Raw genomic sequence first — 20,481 nt, forward strand, 5'->3', positions numbered from 1 at the left:
AACAATAATAATATGAATATTAAATAATAATTATAATGATAAGTAAAAATAATGAATAATAATAATAGTAGTATTTTGGATATTTTTAAATGATAGTTATAAATAAATAATATTAATAATCATAAATTAATAATAATAATAATAATAATAATTAATAATAATAATGATAATTAATAATTATTATTTTATATTATTTGTATTAATATATTAATACTTGATGATGATATATAATAACAATAATATCTAAGAAGTAAATTAATATTACTATTTTAATAATTAGATTTAATAATATAAAAATATTTAGTAATAAAAATAATGATTGGGTTGGACCGCGAAAATTACATCATAAACCGTCTTGACGTGATTTGATTCGTTTATGGGCTAAAAAAGTGGGTTTATTTGTGCTTTGACCTAAACCATATTCATCCTAATAATAATAGTAATAATAATGAGTAAATCTATGATAAACAAAATAATATATAGAAACAACAATAATAATAATAATAATAATAATAATAATAATAATAATAATAATACTTAATAGTAATGATATATATTTAAATAATAATAATAATAATAATAATAATAATAATAATAATGATAATAATAATAATAATAGTAATTAGTAAAATAAATTATACCAACATAATAATAATATTTAACAAAATGGTTATAAAAGAATGGAGCTGAGCTGAACAGAACTGAACTGATTGGAGCTGAACTGAACTGATGGGAGCTGAACAGAACTGAACTGAACTGAAAATAAGTTGGGGAGAACAGGCCCTTACTCTATGTAAAAATACCATACAAAAAAAATTGGATTGTATTAGGTTTGATTTCATGACATCGATCAAGTTTATATACTAAAGTCTTAACCACTAAATCAAGTAATATTTGGTGATATCATTTTAAAATAAAATATTAATAAATAAAAATCTCATTAATTAACCGATGCATAGCCCAGGCCTAAGAACTAGTGGATTGATTAATTGGTGCGATTGAATGAGAGAGCTTAATCTAAGTTAATGATTTTGCTCTAACTATATTTGGTGAAACATTAGTTACTCGTCTTGTTTCACAAGAAAAGAGACATGTGGATGTCAATGAGCTTACTTGATTAAAGTCTTGTGAGGTGATACCCAAGACCTGAAATCTAATTACGTCTACATCATTTGATGTTGTAGCTCTCTCTATGTACACCAAAAAAAAGAAGAAATATATCTTTAATTTTTTTCGCGCATCAATATTCTCTAATTGTTATAATTTCATCATTAATGCCGAGGTATAAAATTCACATGTTTAACCCATATAGTCCCCAGCCATAAAATAGTTCTTTCCCTGTTGTAGTATTGGCATTTGTTAATTGTTACAATTCTCTCTAATCATTTTTCGTCTCTATCCCCGTTATATAGTTCCCCGCCATATACACGTTTGTCTGTATTACTTGGTGGTAAATTGTCAATAACATATAACTTCATTCTCGCATTTGTTTACATATCTTTGTCTGCAGTAGAACTGACATATATACATATATACCAATCAATGGATCACAATCCTACTGATCTGAAGAGAGAAATTGAAAGAAAATGGGAGATCTTAGGACATGAGAGGCCAGAAACTCTGAAAGCGGAATATCCTTCGCAACCGTCTATTTACAGGGTTCCAGAACATCTTCGAGAGCTCAGTAACAATGCTTACATACCGTGGAGAGTATCAATTGGTCCTTATCACTACAATAATCCGAAATTTTGGGTTATGGAAGAACACAAGCTGGAGTATATGAAGGCTTTCATTAATAGAGCATCGTCGCACACTTTAGAGGACTACATTAAGGTTGTCGAGGAACTAGAACCGATGGCGCGCTTTTGCTATGCTGATCGAACAATAGGCCTCATCCAGTCCAAACAATTTGTTGAGATGTTACTTATTGATGGCTGCTTCATAGTAGAGTTCCTTCTTAGAAAGATTCAAAAATTAGCACATGTTGATATGGAACCTACAAGAGAAAGTTATGGTCAAATGTACGAATTTGTCGGAAGTATCTCCCCCTTCCGACCCGCGCATGATATCATATTCCGCAGTACAAGAACTTCGTTTGAAGTACGGCGTGACCTGATCTTGTTGGAGAATCAACTTCCATATGATGTCCTTGAGAGGTTATATGATCTCACTTTTGATAGACTAGATGAGGCACATGGCCAAGCACATCGTGAAAAACCACCCTTTTATGAAGTTGTCTATTGTGCATTGAGAACCTCAATGCCTAGCATTACTACTGTTGTAACCTAAGGGAACACTCAAGAAGGGGGGGTTGAATTGAGTGGTGAAATCTAATCGATTTTCGCAAAAATCCTTTCACAGCTCAGTGCCAGGCTCTGAGCTGAACACTCGAAAATTGCTAATTTACGTTTTTGCGAATAATAAACTTAAAAGATATTAGATTTGACACAAGATATAACGTGGTTCAATCTCACCTCTGAGATCTACGTCCACAAGAAACAAAAACTCTTTTATTTCTTTGAATCCTATAATATCAAACTCTTGATACAATACGATTCCCCTCACTACTAACCCTAGTAATGACTCCCCCAACACTTAACTCTAAGTGTTGGCACTCTCAATAATGTAAAAGTTACAGAAAAGAACGATCCTCAAAGATGTGCTTCTTAGTCAAGCAAATAGAGGACAATTACACTTGTGAAATAGTAACTTAAACCTAACAGCTCAGTGCTACGCTCAGTGCCAAGGAAATAGTTTTCAGCTTTTTACTTAGACTCGATTTTCTCTCTGAAAACTTAAAATCTAAAAGTGAATTATGAATCCCTTTTATAGAGTATGGACTGGACGAATATCCTTCCAAGGATATCTTCCAATTTCCTTAATTCAAGGGATTTAATTCTCTTTTAGAAAATCAATCTTTATCTTTTTTTCTTTATCTTTATTCTTAAAAAGATATGTTTCCATAACAGATTTTCTATTCAACTCAAAAGATATTTTCCAAAACAAAATCTGATTTTATGAAACCCTTTACAAACACGTTTTGGAAAATCTGGTTTTATAAAAAATCTTTTTAAACAACGTTTTAAGGAAACGTGATTTTTGTAAAATCTTTTTCCTTAAAACACGTTTTTATAAAATTCTGTTTTTATAAAAAATCTTTTCTTTGAAAACACGTTTTTATAAAAACTTGTTTTCTGAAAATCTTTTCTTTAGAAAACACGTTTTTATCAAAAACTGATTTTTATAAAAATCTTTTTCAAAAACTTGTTTTATTAAAATCCGGTTTTTATCAAAAATTATTTTCCTAATCCCTTTTGATTTCTGATTTAGAGAACTTATTTCCTTTTTATATAGAAATATAATTTTAATATAATTATTTACTTTCTTAACTCAAAGAAGATAATAATTATATTAACTTTATATTTCTATATTGAGCACATTGCATATTACTAAGCTTATTACATTTGAATCTAAAGTTACTATTCTAAGAAATTATAAACTCGAACTTCATTCTTGATTCTTCTTTTCTTCAAAGTCTTCGTTTATCAATTTCTTTCTTCTTCATGCATCTGTTGTAACTGTTACATACTTTCATGCTATAACATATTATATTAATTTTCATCATCAAAACATAACATGTGCATAAAACATAACATGTACATGCACAACAAATTCCCCCTTTTTGATGATGACAAACAATGAATATAATATTGTTAAATAAACATTTGTTCCTCTTAAAGTATGCATATATGCTTTTGTTCCCCCTCAAACAATGCATTGAATATTTAGTAATTACCCCTTTTAGAATCTATCCGTACCTTAGATTAATAACTTCAATCATTCACTTGTCCCTACATGCTCATTTATATTTTATTCACATTATCTCAACCTAGGATATCATCAAGATTCTAGTCAATATTATATGCTTTCTTTTCCCCCTTTTGTCATTCTCAAAAAGCATCAAAAAGACAAAAAAACACACATATAGTCAGAATAGATCCAAAATAATCCAATAGCTCAACTAAGTGGGCTAGGGATGCTGGTGCTACAACCAATACCAATTCACAATCATCAGAAAACATCCAAAAAGTATCCAAAAGTACCAAAACAGTTTAACAAAAACCACAAGTTTTACAAAACTACAAAGCAGCATCTAAAAGTCAAAGTAGAACTAGGATAGAAAAGGCTGTTCAGGGTTTGGACAGAAGTTGACGGTGACGTTGAGCGGCAAGGGTATCACTGGCTCGGAGTCGTGCCACAATCTGTTGCATCTGTTTTTGCATATCCCGCATATATTCCATCATCTTCAAACAACCAGCACACGCCTCTTTTGGTGTAAAACCCCTAAAATCCTTCTTCAACAACTCTCCTTTGACCACACACAAATCCATACGGCTCAAGATACTATCACACATAACATCCACACAAGCAACACCTTTGAGGTGGGTGTCAGAACATCAAAAGCCTGAAAAACTTTGGTGAGCCATAATCCATAAGGAAAATAGAGCGAACTCAGGGACAAATTACGCATATGATGGAACATCAAGTGAGGAAGGCTAATAGGGTTTCCATGAATTAACAACCAAAGCAGCACCTGATCCATAATCAAACATTCACCCCGATTCTCAACCCTAGGTAAAATGGTCTTTGTAACAAGGTTTCGAAGCAGTTTGTGGGGGGCCGAAAGTAAGGCAGAAGAAAAAATCTGGGCTTGCGGTAAGGGTTGATCCGACAACGTGCGACTAATAGTAGCATTATCAACACCAAAAACATGCGGCCAAGTTTGATAAGGGAGGTCCGAAAATCCAGCAGATGGAACCTCTAACAATTGACCCAATTCTTGAACAGAAAGTGTAATCATCACATTATTCACAGTAGAGGACAACACCAAAGATTCAGAAATTTCCAAGTTTTTGTAAAACTGGCGAACCTCATTCTCATAAACAGCATCATTATAATTTAGTAACTTTAACCAGCCTTGATTCTCCACAGATTCTTTTAAAAACTTAAATTCAGGCCTAGAAAGCCAGTCATCCTCATAAACTCGACCGGAAAATACTTTGATGAGTTTTAAAGACTTGGAACGAGCCTTACCCGGTTGCCTGCGGTTTTCCGTTTTCGAGGTTGCGAGGTTGAAGGCGGTGTAGCAGCGGAATCGACGGACCTGACTGTGATGGCCGGCGAGGAGAAGGAGATGGGTTCGACTGTGGCACGGAGGAGGTAGCAGATCTGGTGGTTGGTTTTCGGACAAAGGTGTTGGTGGCCGGAGATTTTGAGGCGAAGGTTTTGAAGCGGCCTTTTGTGAAGGTGGGAGGTTTTGGTCGATTTGTGGGGACGGTGGTGTTGGCTGTGGAGGTGGTGGAGGAGGTGACGGAGGAGGTGAAGGTGGGGGTGTCGGAATGCGCGGCGGAGAGGACGGAGGGTTGGTGTGGGAGAGGGAGTGAGTGGATCGACGGTTTTCGAGAGAAATCGCCGGCGAGCCACTGTTTTCCGGCCCATGACTGTGTGGTGGGACGGTGGTTAGAGGAGAGAGAAAGGTAAGGTGAGGGTTTTGTTTAGGGTTTTGATTTTGAAAAACAAGGAGGGGGGCCGGTTATTTTCAAGTGAGTAGGGTTAGGTGGGGTAGGTATGGTAGTCCACTTTTCCTTTACAACACATGCCTTGCATAATTTTTTGAAAAATTTTATAAAATAATTTTTGAAATTCTTTTTATTTAGTCAAAGCAACTCAATGGAAATTTTCAAAATTGTGATACTTTTGTTGGAATTTTTCATGGAATTTTTCTGAAGCAACTTAGGTGTCAGTTATCAGGACAGCATCAATAGCCTTTTCAGGAGTCTTGAATTAAATCAAACATCTGACTTAGTGTAGGTATAATCTTTTGAACTCTTAAGTTTGCAAAGGGATCAAATAAACACATAAATCAACTAGGCACTAGAAATCAACCCCAAGGCTAATCTAAGTTTTTTCAAATCTTTCACGAGCAAGAGGTTTAGTGAAAATATCAGCTATTTGGTCTTCAGTACAAATAAATTCAAGGGCTATATTACCTTTTTCTACATGATCACGTAAAAAATGATATCTGATTTCTATATGCTTTGTACGTGAATGCTGAACAGGATTTTTGAGATGTTTATGGCACTTGTATTATCACACATAATGGGCACATTATCAATCAACACACCAAAATCTCTAAGTTGTTGTCTTACCCATAATACCTGTGCACAACAAGATGCGGCTGCAACATATTCAGCTTCTGCAGTGAGAAAGAGCCACGGAATTTTGCTTTTTGGAAGCCCATGAGATTAAGCAAGGACCTAAGAAGGTGGCTGTTCCAGAGGTACTTTTTCTATCTACTAAAAATCCTGCATAATCTGCGTCAGAAAAACCAATCAAGTCAAAGTTGCCTCCTTTAGGATACCATAGATATAAGTTAGTAGTGCCTCTTAAGTATCTAAGGATTCGTTTGACAGCTTTGAAGTGAGACTCCTTTGGACATGATTGAAATCTGGCGCAGAGACATACACTGTGAAGAATATCTGGTCGACTGGAAGTTAAATAAAGAAGAGAACCTATCATACCTCGGTAGATTGTTTCATCTACTTTCTTACCATTTTCGTCCAGATCTAACTTAAGTGCAGTAGGTACAGGTGTAGGATAAGTCTTTGAATCTTCCATACCATACTTCTTCAATAGTTCCTTCACATATTTCTGTTGATGTATCATGATGCCATTATCCAGTTGCTTGATTTGTAAACCTAGGAAGAAACTTAATTCTCCCATCATAGACATTTCAAATTCACTTTTCATTAGTTCAGCAAAATAATGACATAATAATTCTGTAGTTGCTCCAAAAATAATATCATCAACATAAATTTGAACAACTAGCAATTCTTCCCCCTTACTTTTCAGAAACAATGTCCTATCTACTGAACCTCTTTTAAAGCCATTTTCCATTAAAAAGATAGATAGGCGTTCATACCAAGCTCTAGGAGCTTGCTTTAAACCATAAAGTGCCTTATCTAGTTTATAAACATGTTTAGGAAAATTTTGATCAATAAAGCCAGGAGGTTGTTCAACATACACTGTTTCTTTTAAGTACCCGTTTAAGAATGCAGTTTTGACATCCATTTGAAAAAGTTTAATATTTTTAAAAGCTGCAAAGGATATCAAAATTCGAATAGCTTCTAAACGGGCTACAGGGGCAAAGGTCTCATCATAATCAATTCCCTCTTGTTGGTTAAGCCTTGGCACACTAGTCTGGCTTTATTTCGAACAATCATCCCACTATCATCCAGTTTGTTTCTAAAAACCCATTTTGTTCCAATTACTGATTGATGAGTGGGACGAGGTTCTAGATGCCAAACTTCATTTCTTTTGAATTGATTTAACTCATCCTGCATAGCCAAAATCCAATCAGGGTCAGTCAATGCAATTTTATAATTAGATGGTTCAATTTCAGATATAAAAGCATTGAAAGCACAAAAGTTATGAAGAGATGAACGAGTTTGGACTCCCTTTGATATGTCTGTGAGTATTAGGTCAGTAGGATGTGATCCTTGGTGTTTCCACTTCTTCGGAGTGAAAATTTCGTTCTGTGGCTCAGTGCCATGCTCTGAGCGTTCACTGTTGTTTTCGTTTTCTTCAGCTTCTGTTGGTTCTGCCGACACTTCTTCTTCGACAGTTTCAGTTATCTCTTCTGCATCTTTTTCATTCTCGTCGCAGTTGTTGATTTGTTCTTCAGACTGTGCCATGCTCTGAGCCTCAGAACTTGTTTCAGGTTGATTCTCATCATGCTGTTTGTCTCGTGACTCTCTAATCAGTCCAATAGAGAAGTCTTCGTCATCATCTACCTGCACATCTTGTAAGCTTTTATCAGATTCATCAAATATGACATGGACACTCTCCTCCATACGCATTGTTCTTTTGTTGTATACTTTATATGCTTTGCTATGAGGAGAGTAACCAATGAACACTGCTTCATCACTTCTTGGATCAAACTTACCCAAATTATCCTTGCCATTGTTGTGAACATAACAAGTACATCCAAAACATCTTAAGTGAGAGATATTTGGTTTCCTACCTTTGATCAGTTCATATGGAGTTTTATTCAAGATGGATCGTACTTTAGTTCTGTTTATATATAGCATGCAGTACTTACTGCCTCGGCCCAAAAATTTCTAGGTAAGCCACTTTGTAGAAGCATGGTTCGAGACATGTCTTCTAAAGTACGATTCATCCTTTCTACAACTCCATTCTGTTGTGGTGTTCTTGGTGCAGAGAAATTATGATCAATTCCATTGTCATTGCAGAATTTTTCGAAATCTGTATTTTCAAACTCAGTGCCATGATCAGTACGGACAGACAGCAATTTACAATTTGTTTGATTTTGAACTTTTCGAATATGAACAAGAAAAACATCAAATGTTTCATCTTTCCCACCAATGAATAATGTCCAAACAAATCTAGAGAAATCATCAACAAGTACCAACACATATTTGCTACCACCTCTACTCCTTACACGCATTGGGCCACAAAGATCCATGTGAATTAGTTCCAAGGGTTTAGAGGTGCTAACAAATGTCTTTGACTTAAAAGATGATCGAACATGTTTGCATCTAGCACATGCATTACAAATTGTTTCCCAATCAAAGTTTATGGATGGTAAACCATCTACTAAATCCATTTTTCTCAATTTGTTAAGCAGTCTAGACTAACATGTCCAAGTCTTTTATGCCAAAGTAGTGGATTATCTTGTAGGGCACTCATGCATGAAATTTTCTCATTAGGTAAGGTATCTAGACAGATTATATAGACATTGTTTAATCTTTTACCTTCCAAAATTACTTCCCTAGTTTTCATATTCAAGATTTGGCACAAATTTGCCTGAAATTCAACAACATTACCTTTATCACACAGTTGTGATATACTTAACAAGTTGTGTTTCAGTCCATTTACCAACATAACATTCTCGATGGAGTGTGTTAGAGACTTGCCGACATTGCCTATTCCAATGATCTCTCCCTTTTTGTTGTCGCCAAATGTAACACACCCTCCATTGTGGGCTACTAGTGAGAGGAATTGTGTTTTGTCACCAGTCATATGTCTTGAGCAACCACTGTCGAGATACCATAGGTTGCTTCCTCTCACGTTTACCTGCACAAGAATCACTTGTTAGTTTTAGGAACCCATACTTGTTTGGGTCCCTTTTTCTTACGTTGAGCATCTAGAATGTCTTTTCTAACCCAGATTTGAGTGACATGTTTAATGTCTTTGCAATTCGATTTTTCTTTTTGTTACAGTCCTCAATTAGGTGTCCATTATTTCCACAAAAGTTGCAAATAAGATATTCAGGAAGGCCAACATATTTTCTTTTTCGAAAGTCTCTTTCGAAGGGTCTGGCACTGAGCCTGGCACTGAGTCGCTGGTCAGAATATCCTAATCCTGTTTTTTCTGTTGTTTGTGGTGCAAGTTAGGTAATTTAGAGCATTCTTCCCATTGGTCCATTTTTCGTGCATCTTTCGAGCAATAGAAAGTTGTGATTCCAAATATTCAACTGAGGTGTTCAAATCACTACTTCTTTTTCGGGAAATCTCTAAGTCCTTTTTAACCTTATCCAGTTCTTCTTTTATTTTCTCATCACTAGGTAGCGTAAGTGGGACAATTTCAGATTGTTGTCTTGAATTTTTAAGTTCATTCAACTCGTGATTTAAATTTTCAATTTGTTCCTCAAGACTAGACTTTTCAGCTTGGAACTCAGTGACTGGCACTGAGTTGTTTACGAGATTATCAACTAGAGTCTTTTCTTGTTTTAGTGTGTTTATCTCTAAGTCTTTCTCGTCAATCCTTTTTATTAGAGTTTTGTTTTCTTTCAGCAATTCCTTATATTCTGTTTCTAATCCAATTTTTAGCCTGGTCAAATTTTTTATTTCCTTTTTCATGTTATCAAAATTATCATTCATGTTTTGACAATCATCAATTACGTTTTCAAGCAATATGACAAGCTTACTTTTGGAAAGAAGATGAATTGAAGGTTTTAAAGAAGTTAGACTTACCTCACTGTCTTCTTCCTCTTCAAGAGGGTTCGAACTTTTAGCCATCAAGCATAGATGTGAGTCGTCATGGCTCAGTGCCGTCTTCAGAGTGGTCTGTACAGCATTCAGACATAATTTTGCTTCGTGGCTCTGAGCCTGGCACTGATCTTCGTCAGAATCCGAGTCTCCCCAGACTGCTGCGATCATGGCTTTCTTGTACTCCTTCTTAGACTGCTCTCGTTTTTCTCTAGGCTTTTCTTCATCCCACAGAGGGCATTCTTTAATCCTGTGATCATACTCACCACACTTGAAACAACCAGAGTTAGTAGCACTTTTCTTAGGGTTAAAAGTAGTGCCTTTACCTTTGGAGTTTCCACCTTTCTGAAGTTGTTATTCCTATTCTTTTTCAGAAAGTTTTGAAATTTCTAGTTAGAAAGGCTAGTTCTTCATCACTATCACTATCATCCGTTTCTACTTCAGTTTTTAAGGCCAACCCTTTATTCTTTGGTTCACTTGATTTAGAGTCTAAAACAAGTTCGTGAGTCATTAAGGAACCAATGAGTTGTTCTAGTGAGAGTTTTGATAAATCCTTAGCCTCTTGAATAGCAGTTATTTTAGGAAGCCATTTATTAGTCAAACTTCTTAACACTTTTCTAACTAAATCTTCAGAAGAATAGATTTTTCCTAAAGATCTTAGTTCATTAGTTATTAGTGTAAATCTGGTAAACATATCTTTAATAGATTCATCCTTAGTCATTGTGAACAGTTCATATTGTTGGACTAGTAAATCTATCCTAGACTGTTTTACCTCGTTTGTACCTTCATGTGCCAATTCCAATGTGTCCCAAATTTCCTTAGCAGTGGTAGCATGCAGAGATTCTTGAATATTCATCAGGTCCAATTCCAGATTGGAGAATACTCATAGCTTTGAAATTCTTTTCTGCCTTTCCGTAGTCAACAGAATTGTACTCCTCTTCCTTTTGTCGAACAGGTTACCTTCATCGTCTTTGTTTTGAATAGGAAGAGGTCCAGTCTTTATGATTCTCCAGCATTGAAAGTCAGAACCTTGAATGTATATCCTCATCCTGGTCTTCCACCATCCATAATCTTTCCCGTTGAAAATTGGACACTTGGAATACTTGTCGGAAAGTCGTCTTGTGTGTTCATGATTTCTATTCTCTAGATGTGAGTCTTACGAGAATAGCCTGCTCTGATACCACTTGTTGTAACCTAAGGGAACACTCAAGAAGGGGGGGTTGAATTGAGTGGTGAAATCTAATCGATTTTCGCAAAAATCCTTTCACAGCTCAGTGCCAGGCTCTGAGCTGAACACTCGAAAATTGCTAATTTCGTTTTTGCGAATAATAAACTTAAAAGATATTAGATTTGACACAAGATATAACGTGGTTCAATCTCACCTCTGAGATCTACGTCCACAAGAAACAAAAACTCTTTTATTTCTTTGAATCCTATAATATCAAACTCTTGATACAATACGATTCCCCTCACTACTAACCCTAGTAATGACTCCCAACACTTAACTCTAAGTGTTGACACTCTCAATAATGTAAAAGTTACAGAAAAGAACGATCCTCAAAGATGTGCTTCTTAGTCAAGCAAATAGAGGACAATTACAATTGTGAAATAGTAACTTAAACCTAACAGCTCAGTGCTACGCTCAGTGCCAAGGAAATAGTTTTCAGCTTTTTATTAGACTCGATTTTCTCTCTGAAAACTAGATCTAAAAGTGAATTATGAATCCCTTTTATAGAGTATGGACTGGACGAATATCCTTCAAGATATCTTCCAATTTCCTTAATTCAAGGGATTTAATTCTCTTTTAGAAAATCAATCTTTATCTTTTTCTTCTTTATCTTTATTCTTAAAAAGATATGTTTTCCATAACAGATTTTCTATTCAACTCAAAAGATATTTTCCAAAACAAAATCTGATTTATGAAACCTTTACAAACACGTTTTGAAAATCTGGTTTTATAAAAAATCTTTTAAACAACGTTTTATAGAAACGTGATTTTTGTAAAATCTTTTTCCTTAAAACACGTTTTTATAAAATTCTGTTTTTATAAAATCTTTTCTTTGAAAACACGTTTTTATAAAAACTTGTTTATCTGAAAATCTTTTCTTTAGAAAAACGTTTTTACAAAAACTGATTTTTATAAAAATCTTTTTCAAAAACTTGTTTTATTAAAATCCGGTTTTTATCAAAAACTTATTTTCCTAATCCTTTTGATTTCTGATTTAGAGAAACTTATTTCCTTTTTATATAGAAATATAATTTTAATATAATTATTTACTTTCTTAACTCAAAGAAGATAATAATTATATTAACTTTATATTTCTATATTGAGCACATTGCATATTACTAAGCTTATTACATTTAATCTAAAGTTACTATTCTAAGAAATTATAAACTCGAACTTCATTCTTGATTCTTCTTTTCTTCAAAGTCTTCGTTTATCAATTTCTTTCTTCTTCATGCATCTGTTGTAACTGTTACATACTTTCATGCTATAACATATTATATTAATTTTCATCATCAAAACATAACATGTGCATAAAACATAACATGTACATGCACAACAACTACTATCTTAGAAAGTAACCAACTTCGAGAAAGAATCAATGTGTCTAATGTGGCGAATCTTGTCAGTTTCTTGAAAATCTGCTGCCGACCTTTCCCTGCCATCTATCCACCTGATGTTGCCTTGCCAGTTCCTATAGAACCAGCATGTCTTTGCAGCCTAGATGGCAGAGACATAAAGGAATTTCGGGTCCCTAGTGTAACACAGTTGGCGAAAGCTGGCGTTCATTTCAGAGCTAGTCAAAGCCCGTGGCTCAGTATAGATTTGTCAAATGGGGTTTTGGAGTTGCCGGCTTTGAGTATATGGCATCATACAGATACATTTTTCAGGAATGTGATGGTGTACGAGTTATACACCGAGGCTAATCATACAAGATCTACAACGATCAGTGATTATATGTGTCTTATGGATGACCTGATAAATTCAAAAGAAGATGTTGCTCTACTTACAAAGGAAGGTATTATTCATAACTGGTTAGAGTCAGATGATGCATTATCAGATCTATTTAATTCTATTACTAAGCACATCTTGGCAGACCATGCATCCTATGCAAGAATCTGCAGGGATCTCAATGACTTTCTTAAGAAACCAATGCCAAAGTACAAGGCAATCCTTCGACAAAATTACTTCAATGAACCATGGGCGATTATATATTTCATCACTGGAGTGCTCATACAAACTGCTGCTACTATCATACAGGCTGTCACTGATATTCGCTCTAACAAGTAGATCTGCTTTCTTACAAAGATTGTTTAAGTTTCATTTCGTGCGTGCCGTTTGTGGGTCGAGTTCAAGTTTGGTTAACATGGATCAGGTTCAGATTGGATCGACTGTTCAGATTTAGGTCCAATCAAGTTTGGTTTGAATCATATCGTGTGCGGGTTGAGTTCAGGTTTGGTTAACATGGATCAGGTTCAGATTGGATCGACTATTCAGATTTAGGTCCAATCAAGTCTGGTTTGAATCATATCGTGTGCTGGTTGAGTTTAAGTTTGGTTAACATGGATCAGGTTCAGATTGGATCGACTGTTCAGATTTAGGTCCAATCATGTCTGGTTTGAATCATATCGTGTGCGGGTCGAGTTCAGGTTTGGTTAACATGGATCAGGTTCAAATTGGATCGATTGTTCAGATTTAGGTCCAATCAAGTCTGGTTTGAATCATATTGGATCTGGGCCAGGTCAAGATATAATAATTGTTTGTTCAAACTTTTTCAAATCTATATTATCTAAATTTCAATCATTTTGAATATTTATGAGCATTTGTCGAGTGATATTGAATACAGGTCATGTTAATTTGATCCAATCATGGATTGTGTAGTTGAAAGAGTCAAAACAATTATAACTTTTTGTTCAAATGATTATGGCAATTGGCAATTTCTCGATTGAAAACTCGTATGTTCAAATTACAAAATTGTTAACTATTTGGCATGCCTTTCCTCACTCCTTCCAGAATCACAACGCTCTTAGTATGAGAAATCCTCTTCCTCATTCTTGAGCCACTATGGGTTTTTGATGATGACAAACTAAAGTAATAACTAACAAGGTCTATAAGTTGGAAAATTCTCATTGGTAACGTTGTACTTTTGGAATTTTTTCATTGATAACCTCGTGTTCTTTCAAATCCAAACAATGACCTTCTATTCTTATTCATTTCTAAAATGTGACTTTAATAGAAAATTTGTTGTTAAGTGTTCTTAGTTTTTGTTAAATAGGGGTTTGTTTGCCAACAATGGTTAGGTATAACAATAACAGGACACCCTTCTCTTCTCCTCCTCACCCAACAACCACCACCATTAGCAACCTTGGAGTTTTTGGAACCACCACTTGGGTTCCCCCTCAACTACTCCCCCCCTCCGTGTTGGGCTAAACGTCGCAGCTCCACTACCACTGATCTTTCTCTTTCCTTCGAACCGCCAAGTAGATTTTGAAAGTAGGCAACAGTGCTAACTACGCAATCAAATTGGTAGCAGGAGGAATATGCTGAGGACTTTAACAGACGACCAAATGAAGTACTACAACACTACAATTATAATCAGTCTTGGCCGTTCAGTTATAATTAGGCTATGAAATACGAATAGATTAAAATGTTCTGAAACTACCAAGAACCATTTGAGTCCATTTATAAGAGTACTTAGGTTCATCTCATGAATTGTTGTTGTCAATGACATTAATTCATGATCCTGAACTACTCGACAAGAACAAGCAACACATAGTTCTTTTTCATTGGAAAAGAAGGTCAATGTTGTGAACAGGAATATCTCATTTGTCTAAATGTCTGCAGATCAGTTCAGCGATCGATTATCTAATAAAAGCAACACATATTTTCCATAGAATATTGGTCGAGATGTTTTAAAATATGCATATCAAATTCGTATACATGGTTACTCAGAATATACAACTAAAGATACAATAGACTTACCATAGTTAACAAGATGGGAATTCCCAACTCTTTGCTAAGCTTACGCAATGCGTCATGCATGAGTTCTTCATATGAAATTCGAATGTAACAATTAAACTACCCAAAATATACTTCAATGATTTGGGGTTTGTTGGGTAATCATGCGTGAAACTAGTTGTTACCGTCGACGAGTCGTTCCCTGCTTTTGTCGTGCTTTCATCTTCCAATCTTCAGTTTCTTTTTTTTAAGGATTTGTTGGAAGCTTCTCTGAAAATGTTGATTTCTGCTGCAAATTTACGTTCACTCAATCTCGTACTACTTTTTTGTACATAACCAAATTTTCTTATTTTTTTAATGTGAAAATTTGTTTCTTGGTGAATTTTAGATGTTTCTTGGGTTGTAAGTTGTGAATGGTGATGGTGGAATGGACTTATGTGTTTTGTGAGGCTCGGCCCCAGAAGATAACGACCATTTATTCCTTCATTGTTCTATATCATGGCAAATTAAATATAAAGTTGGTGGATCAATCTTTGGCACCTATCATGGGTCCCTTCCCCATCTATCCGTGAAGCCTTCGCCTATTGGAAGCATCCAAAATGCAGTGCTTTTTTCAAAAAAGTTTGGGTTGCTGTTTTTGTCATTATATTATGGACTTTATGGAGGGAGACGAATTCACGATGCTTTGAAAACAATACTTGCACTCAGAGCCAACTCCAAGAACTCATTCTCTTTCAGTTATGTTGGTGGATAGGTGGGCAGACTTATTTCCATACAACGAGAGTGAGGTCTTGCGTAACCCGCAATGTCTCAGCTTCTCTCCCCTCTCAAATGGTTGTCCTCTTGTCAAGTCTCCAAAGCTCCCGGTGACATGGTCTCCTCCATCTGCTGCCTTGCGAAAATGGAATGTGGATGCTTCTCTTTGCCCCTTGCAATTGAAATCATCAATAGGTGGTGTACTTCGGGATCATGAGGGGAAGTTCTTATGCATATTTTCAAGCCCTATTCCTTGCGTGGATATTAATCACGCCGAAGTGCTCGTAATTCATAGAGCTATTAAATATTCTTAGCTCAAGGCCATCTTCATTGTCATGGCCTCATAGTGGAATCAGACTCCGCTAATGAGGTGAAATGGTGCATGAATGAATGTAAGGGGCCATGGAATCTCTCCTTCATCATCAATTTCATTCGTAACAGTTGATGTTTGGGCAATGGTATCCACATAATTCACAAGGGTAGGGAATCAAACATAGTTGTGGATGCACTCGCAAAACAAGGTTTACAAAGACGGGACGAATTCATAGCTTGGATGTAATTTCGGAAACTTCATGAGTCATGTATGTTCTCTCCAGTTTACTGCTGTTGTGAACTCCGCTTGGAGGATAATTGTAATACCAACATGGTTGGTTAATTATTTATAATAATAAAACCCCTAACTTATAAAAAAAAAAATTGTGAATAGTGTTAAGTGAGAAAGATAAAAGAAGAGTACTATGTGAAAAAATAGGTACTTCCTCTGTTGGAATATATAGTTTACTATAAGTTTGTTAGTTAGTTTCCTTAATTTCAGTTAGTTTGTTATTAGATTAGTAGTTATATTTACATGCATGTATTTGTACTCATTTTAATACACATAAGAATAATAGAATCTCTGTATTTTTCCTTTCTCTCCTCTCTTGGTTCAAAGCTCAACAACAATGGCTACTCTTTTCTTCTTCTTCCCTCCTTAACCTCTCAATTTTAACATGGTATCAGAGCAGGATCGTATCCTAGCTCAATTTCTTCCGCAAATTTCTCTTCAAAATCCCACAAATTTCATCGCACTTTGTCAGTTTTCCTAAAAAAATTTCCCGTCGAAGTTTTGATTTCTTGTGTGCGAATTTTAGTCGATTGTTCTTCAATTCATCTGATCCTTATATTTGTCAACCATTTTTCTTTAGATTCATCTTCAATTCGATTGATTTTTGTGGTGTTCTTTTGTGATTATTGCAGATTTGCATAACCTTCCCTAATTTCTAGGGTTTCGTTAATCTTGTTCTCTATCCTAGAAACCTAGAATTATTCTTGAATTTTTGAATTCTTGCGAATTATTGAATGGGGTGTTCTTGAATTGGGTATTCTGATTCCCAACAGGGTGCCTTAGTTTAAACAAATTTGGAGTTTATGTAGAAGCAAGAAGAGAGTTGCTTCGAGTGCTTTCACGCTGGAATGTTCTGAATCCATTTGGGAAATATGGGTGGTGCCAGTGCTGCAAGGTAGAAGATGGAAAACAAGCAGCCAATTCTTCTTGGTAGCTTGACAAATGGGTTATAGTGTGTTGATGATAAGCCACAGACTCAAGTCCCTTCTATGCCTACTGCTAATGCATCCTCTGCTGATGATGCTTCTTCATTCTAAAGCTGCTACTTCTTCTACTTTTAATATGTTTGTTGCTGCTGTTAATAAAGCTAGCTTATGGCATTTGAGAATTCAAGTATCTTCTTCTCTACAGTTCATCATTTCGACATTTCTGGTAATATTTCTCCAAAAATCTTCTAAAATTTGCAAATAATCTCTAAAATATCTCTGAAAATTGCATTCTCTTATCTGAATATTCTCTGAAATTGCTGAATCTTAATCTGAAAATATGTGAAATCTCTCCTGAATTCGTTGATCATCTGAAATTTCTCTAAACTCTTCTTCTCTGAAATTCTTCTTTTCATCATATATATTCAGTTTATCTACTGAGTTGTTTCTCTGAATTTCCTCTGTGATCCCTGTTGAGTGATCATTTCTCTGTTTTGTTCAAAGATCCATTGTGATCTCTTTTGCTCAAAGCCTACTTTGTTAGGTTCTAAATTTGATAGTTTTATGATTTCAACCTCCAACCCATAGTGATTATCTTCTTTGTTTTCCACCCATAGAGGTGTGTTTTGTGCCCTTAAAGGCTTGTTTGTTTCAAGACCCAAGTGGTCATTCTTTGTTGTGCTCATGGAGGCTTTGTTGTGCCCATTGGTGGTTTTGTTGTGTCCTTTAGAGGCTTTTCTTTGTGATCCATAGAGATCAAATTTTATGACCCATAGAGGTCCTTTCTTGCCCATTGAGGCCTTTTCTCAAGATCCATAGTGATCATTTTTCTTTTATTTTTTTTAGCTTCTAAACACACTCTTCTTTCCCTCTCATTTCCATCTGTTGATTCTGTTGATTTTCTATAACCTGTTACTCATTGAAGGTTGGATAACAGCTGAAGTTTGCATGGTTGGTTGTTGAGTACCCCATAGCCACTTTTGTGAGGTTGTGATGGTGGTGGATGTTGCTGTGTTTAGGTATGTTGTTGATATATTTTTTTGAGAATGTTGTCGCTGCAGTTGTACTACCTTAATAGACAGAAAAATGTCATCTGCCGCATCATCTTTGAGTTGGATAAATAATTGTGGTTTAGATCAGCACCAATGCAGCATTGGTGGGAAATTTCAGCAATGATGTGGATAGTGTATTAGTGTTTGTAACTCTCTTTTGGGTTGCGTATTGGTGTATGTTGCAACTTTGAGCTTCTTGTTACTGGATTTGCTTCATGAAGTTTTTCTGACTATAGAAATATTGCAATAGGTGCTCCTCAGTTCGTGGCGATTCTCCTGAAGGACAACATAATTCTAGTGATCATAATCAAGACATTGTACACTCTTTATTGGATTTAGTTTAGTTCAAACCGGAAATTTTTTCAACCATTTCCAGTTTGAGGGGGGATGTATGTTGGAATATATAGTTTAGTATAAGTTTGTTAGTTAGTTTCCTTAATTTCAGTTAGGGGGCGTTTGGTTGTCATGGGGTAAAGGGAATGGAATCAAGAAAGGGGTAAAGAGGGAAAGGAAAGCAAAACTCTTAGATATTAAGTGTTGTTTGGTTGGTAAAAAGTCATTCTCTTTCTTCCTCCTACCTCTCTTCCACCATAGCACCACCACTTCCTCCTCTCTTATAGTGTCGCCGCCACCCTCTCCCCACCTAGTAGTGCCGCGAGTCGCGACCCCTTCCGCCTCCTCTTTCCGTCGTGCCTCCTTCTCTTCCTTCCCATCGCGTCACACAACCCTGCACCTCCCCTTGTATGCGTCGCCTCCTTTCGCTCCCCCTCCCCTTGCCTGCGTCGCCTCCTCTCGCTCCCCCTCCCCTTCTTGCCGTCGTTACTTGTTGGCGTGGAGGAGACAATGCGTTGTGTGGTGGTTGGCCTGGGTGGTCAGATGCTGGTGGTTGGGTTAGGGTTCTGGTGGTCGTGTTAGGATTGTCGGCAGTTAGGTGGTGGCGGTTGGGTGATGGTCGGTTGAGCAGATGGAGGAGTCTAGTGGTGGTAATGATTGGGTTAGGTTGTGATGGTTTGGTGGTGGTGGTTGGATAAGGAGGTGGTCTATGATGAGTCAAAGAAAGGGAATGTGAAACCTTGGGGGTGTGGGTAATCAAATTAGAGGGATTTGGGGGTAAGGAGGTGAAAAGGGGGGAAAAAACCCCTCAAAACAAACAACATAAAAGGGAACCAACAGGTTTTATTTCCTTTCCCTTTCCAGTTTCATCCAAACCAACCGCCCCCTTATTTTGTGATTAGATTATTTAGTAGTTATGAATACATGTATTTGTACTCATTTCAATATACATCTGAATAATAGAATCTTTGTATTTTTCCTTTCTCTCCTCTCTTGGTTCAAAGCTCAACAACAATGGCTACTCTTTTCTTCTTCTTCCCTCCTTAACCTCTCAATTTTAACATCCTCCGTTTTTTTTACATGTTACATTTTTCAAATCACGGACTCCTAGGTAATTTTTGGATAGGAGAGAAAAAGAAAACAATTGGGTCCCATGTGAACATGTGATAGGAAAGAGATAGAAAGAGGTTATTTTCCCAAAATAAAAGTATAACATCTAATTTGAAATTCCTAAAATAGAAAGTGTAACATGTAAAAAAAAAAATGAAGGAAGTATATAAAAGGGAAAGTTAAAAAGTGGGTATTTAGTATAGAATACTTCCAGAAAAGGGTAGCAAAGATTGATAAATAACCGCGAAGTAGTACAATGCGTGCATTGTGCTCCCGGGAGCACAATGAGAACTGTGCTCCCATAATACAAACTAGAACATTTACGAATACGAAAACAAACATTTACGAATACGAAAACGAACATTTTACTGTGGAAGTGGAACATTACAAAATTCATTTACGAAAACGAACATTTTATTGATGAAATGGAACATTACCATAATCCAAATACGAAAACGATCATTTTACTGTGGAAGTGGAACATTAATTCATTTACGAAAACTTGTTGAAATAGAACATTTGTTTATTGAAAATAGAACATCTTTTACGAAAACTAGAACATAATTTTTTGCTGAAAAATAAGCTTAAAACGAACATTTGTTGATATAGAACATTTGTTTATAAAAAAAATAGAACATTTGTTTATTGAAAATAGAACATCTTTTAC

General features: G+C 35.7%; 1 protein-coding gene across 1 annotated transcript; it reads left to right on the forward strand.

Annotated features, from left to right (window-relative positions):
* The first annotated feature begins 1,542 nt into the window (after positions 1-1,542).
* LOC125491790 (uncharacterized) lies at positions 1,543-13,365 on the forward strand. The gene is made up of 2 exons (XM_057396259.1): positions 1,543-2,156; positions 12,795-13,365. The coding sequence occupies exons 1-2, from the start codon at positions 1,543-1,545 to the stop codon at positions 13,363-13,365; spliced, it is 1,185 nt and encodes a 394-aa protein (XP_057252242.1).
* The last annotated feature ends 7,116 nt before the right edge of the window (positions 13,366-20,481 follow it).

The sequence above is a fragment of the Beta vulgaris genome, chromosome 7, assembly GCF_026745355.1.
Source record: "Beta vulgaris subsp. vulgaris cultivar EL10 chromosome 7, EL10.2, whole genome shotgun sequence".
In the NCBI taxonomy this organism is placed as follows: domain Eukaryota; kingdom Viridiplantae; phylum Streptophyta; class Magnoliopsida; order Caryophyllales; family Amaranthaceae; genus Beta; species Beta vulgaris.